Source organism: Frieseomelitta varia, unplaced genomic scaffold (genome assembly GCF_011392965.1).
Source record: "Frieseomelitta varia isolate USP_RPSP 00005682 unplaced genomic scaffold, Fvar_1.2 scaffold_89, whole genome shotgun sequence".
Taxonomy (NCBI): domain Eukaryota; kingdom Metazoa; phylum Arthropoda; class Insecta; order Hymenoptera; family Apidae; genus Frieseomelitta; species Frieseomelitta varia.
In genome coordinates this window covers 741,146-744,722 of record NW_025110689.1, presented here as the reverse complement: position 1 = coordinate 744,722, position 3,577 = coordinate 741,146, and the positions used below count along the sequence as shown (strand labels likewise).

Below are 3,577 nucleotides of genomic sequence, written 5' to 3'. Positions count from 1 at the left end.
TGAAACAAGCATTTACTTTTGCTAAAATCACAACATACTATTGTAATATTTTTGTTTTTCCACGTCATGTAAAATATAATTTAAATTAATCTTCGATACAAAAGAATTCTGTGCAATTTTAATTGCAAAAATTATTTTCATTGAATTTTAAGAATTTTTTCTTTGAATTTTAAGAAACGTTACATTGAGTGTTTTGTTGCTGCACTCTGTCCGAAATTGAAGAAAGAAAATGCACTTAAGACCTCGAAAGAATTGCCTAACAGCTGTGTACAAAATATTGCTAGAGTTGTCAGGAGTAGGGAGTATCTTAGGCTTCATACAAGACACTGTCTCCTCCGCTTTATTAGAACGGGACGAACCGTAGACCGACAACGTTTTCTTCCTTCGCTGCACGTGTTCCTTATTTGCTTTCACTTCCAAATAATTTTTCAGAATTCTCTTTGAAAATCAATTCTTCTTCCTTGCTTTTTCTTTATTTTGTCTCGTTTATTTCGATCACGATTTTTTTTTCATTTCTTATTCAATACGACTGAAAAAAGTGACAAATTGAAAAATGCAAGTGTACAGTGAAGATCCTGGATTAATTTGTGTTTCTCGGGACAAACAATTAAACGAGAAGAACGCACGTCAAAGAGAAGTTTCTTTAACTCTTCGTGAACTCGTCGATGCTCTGCACGAAGCTTTCAAAACTGACCACGTGAACATAGACGATGTACAAGATCTGATGGCATCATATAAAAGCAACCCTTTGGAATGGAAAAAATATGCAAAGTTTGACAGATATAGGTAAACTAACAATTTGAAAATTCTGTTAAAAGTTATTACGATAATTTAAAATAAACAGTAAAAATTTTTAATATAAAATATAATCATAACGAAACCATATACTTAATTGTTCGATTAATAACAAACACAAACAAGATCTTATATTTTCCTCTAAATTTTACGGTCGCGAGGAGATTATCGAATTTCTCAGTAAATATATCAGTTGACACACAAACATGACACAACTGCATGAATCGTAAAATAAAATTAACATGGCGAATTTTACGATAGGTTATCATCCATTACTGTTTCTTCAACCCTGATCGTCTATTGAATATTTTGCTTTATTGAAGACACAATCAATCTTAAATAATGACTTTAATAACCTTGTACCCCAGGCATTATCTGTACATAAAGTAAATGACCTTAAGAAAAATAAGAAGGGAACCTCGGATTTATGATAGGAATAACAAAAATTAATTTACTAAAAGCGTCATTATTCTTATCTGGGCAAAAAAAAAAAAAAACATATTACAAGAAGTACTACACTTCAACAATGTCACACTTCGCATATTATTGCTATAATACTAAAATAAATGGAATAACGCAAGCATCAAGCAAGTTATCAGTATATTAAAGCAATAAAAGTATAGTCTGGAATTCCAGAAAAATGTAAATGACAACTTATATGATGACACCATTGCAATAGTTTGATCTGAGACGATGATTTCATTTACATAATCGAAAAATGATAAATAACGTCTATTAAAGTTTATTACAGCAAAACGACATATCAACTAATACATTTGTAATTCCATCTTGTGTTCGTGAGTTAATTACATTTTATATTAATTAATATATGATGTGTCTAGATCATAATTAAAACAATTTAAGAGAATAATTTTTATCAATTTTTTTTCTTTTTTTTAATTAAGAGTAGAAATTCATGTCATTGATTTGAGAAAACAAATGAATTTGTTTTCAACTTTCTCCTCTGTCTGTCATAAAATACAACACAAATTTTGAATGAAAATTAATAAAATAAGAATTGCAAAGATAATGATGACCACGTTATAACATATATGTATGTATATAAGGGGAATTATTACAAGTAAATACTAACATGACCGATTTCTATATCACACGCGAAAGTATGGAAACTGTAGTTCATGTATAAACTCTTTACAGAGTAAAACATACTACGTTAAACGGAAGAAAAACAGTTAACTGCATAAAAATTAAGAGAACATTCATGTTCTATTGATTTCTCTTGTACTTCGTTCGATCAACTTCATACAGACATCGTAGCGCATGTTCTACTTGCGTTTCGTTAATTGACATGGAAGCATTATCATCTATAATGTTATTTAACAATACAATCCAACAAAAAACATGATCAAAAATATTCGACATCATTGCAACCGAAACGTAAGTATGCGGAACATTTCAGTGTCCATGTGTTTTGCACGTAAATCGATAGTGTTTGTACGGTGAACGGCTAGTTATACACACTTTCCACGTATTCCCCCTTCTCTTGAACATTATACTTGATTCAGAACATCGGTTCTTTGACACGCGACACTTATCGGATCGAAAGTAACGAGTGGATGAAACATTTTCATCATTAAACACCTAGAAACAATGCCTATATCGATTATATTCTCAATGAGACAGATTTATTGTCTTCTGGTTTTGTGTGATTCACCAATGTTTTAAATTTAATTTAATAGTATACAAATCCTTAGAGGAAAACTTAAGTGAATCATTCTGCTCAGATATACAAGGAATTTAGTCGATGAAGGAAATGGAAGGTTCAATCTAATGGTTCTATGTTGGGGAGAAGGTCATGGTTCAGCTATACATGATCATGCGAATGCACATTGTGTAATGAAAATTCTGCAAGGTGAACTTTGCGAGGTGAATGAAATATTTTACTTTTTTTCATACGTCGATAGTGAATATATTTTTAAAAAGTTTATGGTTTATGGACAGACACGGTATGCATGGCCTAAAAAGCGCAACGATGAGACAAAGGAACCAGAAGAACTACAAGAATTGGAAAGAAATACCATTGGACTGAACGAAATATGTTACATTAATGGTATAATTTATAGATGCATTATTATCGTTATTATAACACTGATGAGATTTTACTGTAACTTTACAAACAACTTGCAACAGATTCTTTAGGACTTCATCGAGTTGAAAATCCAAGTACTGCGAATCCTGCTATTTCTTTACACTTGTATTCACCACCGTTCTCTTCCTGTTCCGTCTTCAATAAACAAACTGGACAAAGAACCTCGTGTAAAGTTACATTTTGGTCGAAATACGGAGAGAAACGAAACCGGGTAAGATTGCTATTCATTTTTCATTCTTCTATCTTCTTTCTTTTTTTGTGACTATCACCAATATCACCAATATTAGAGTTGCAACTCAAAATTCTTTAAATTTGCAGGAAATCCAAGATGCTAGGTGTCCTGAAGATAATTAATATATCAAGAATAAAATTAATGCCAATGATAATCTTTTGAAAAATTATTCTAGGTTATATAAAATAAAAAGGTAATATAACTATTTTTTAAAATATTAGCATATGATTGTAAAAAAACAAAATTATTAAGTATTTAAAAGTGTGTATTTAAATATAATTAAATGTTCTAACGATTCAATTCATGTAATTATACCAAATTATTCAAAATGTCTTTTGCTAGTATGTGCATTAAAAAAAAAAATAAAAGAAAAAAGTGCGATCAATTTTTATAACGCGAGCGCAGCCAATTAGCTCTTTATTATTTGAAACATAATTAAT

The 3,577-nt window shown here is 30.2% G+C and overlaps 1 protein-coding gene across 1 annotated transcript; it reads left to right on the top strand.

Moving 5' to 3' along the window:
- Nucleotides 1–351: 351 nt before the first annotated feature.
- On the top strand, nucleotides 352–3,270 carry LOC122537155 (cysteine dioxygenase type 1). The gene is made up of 5 exons (XM_043670138.1): nucleotides 352–786; nucleotides 2,541–2,682; nucleotides 2,758–2,866; nucleotides 2,947–3,116; nucleotides 3,224–3,270. The coding sequence occupies exons 1-5, from the start codon at nucleotides 554–556 to the stop codon at nucleotides 3,257–3,259; spliced, it is 690 nt and encodes a 229-aa protein (XP_043526073.1). The 5' UTR covers nucleotides 352–553; the 3' UTR covers nucleotides 3,260–3,270.
- The last annotated feature ends 307 nt before the right edge of the window (nucleotides 3,271–3,577 follow it).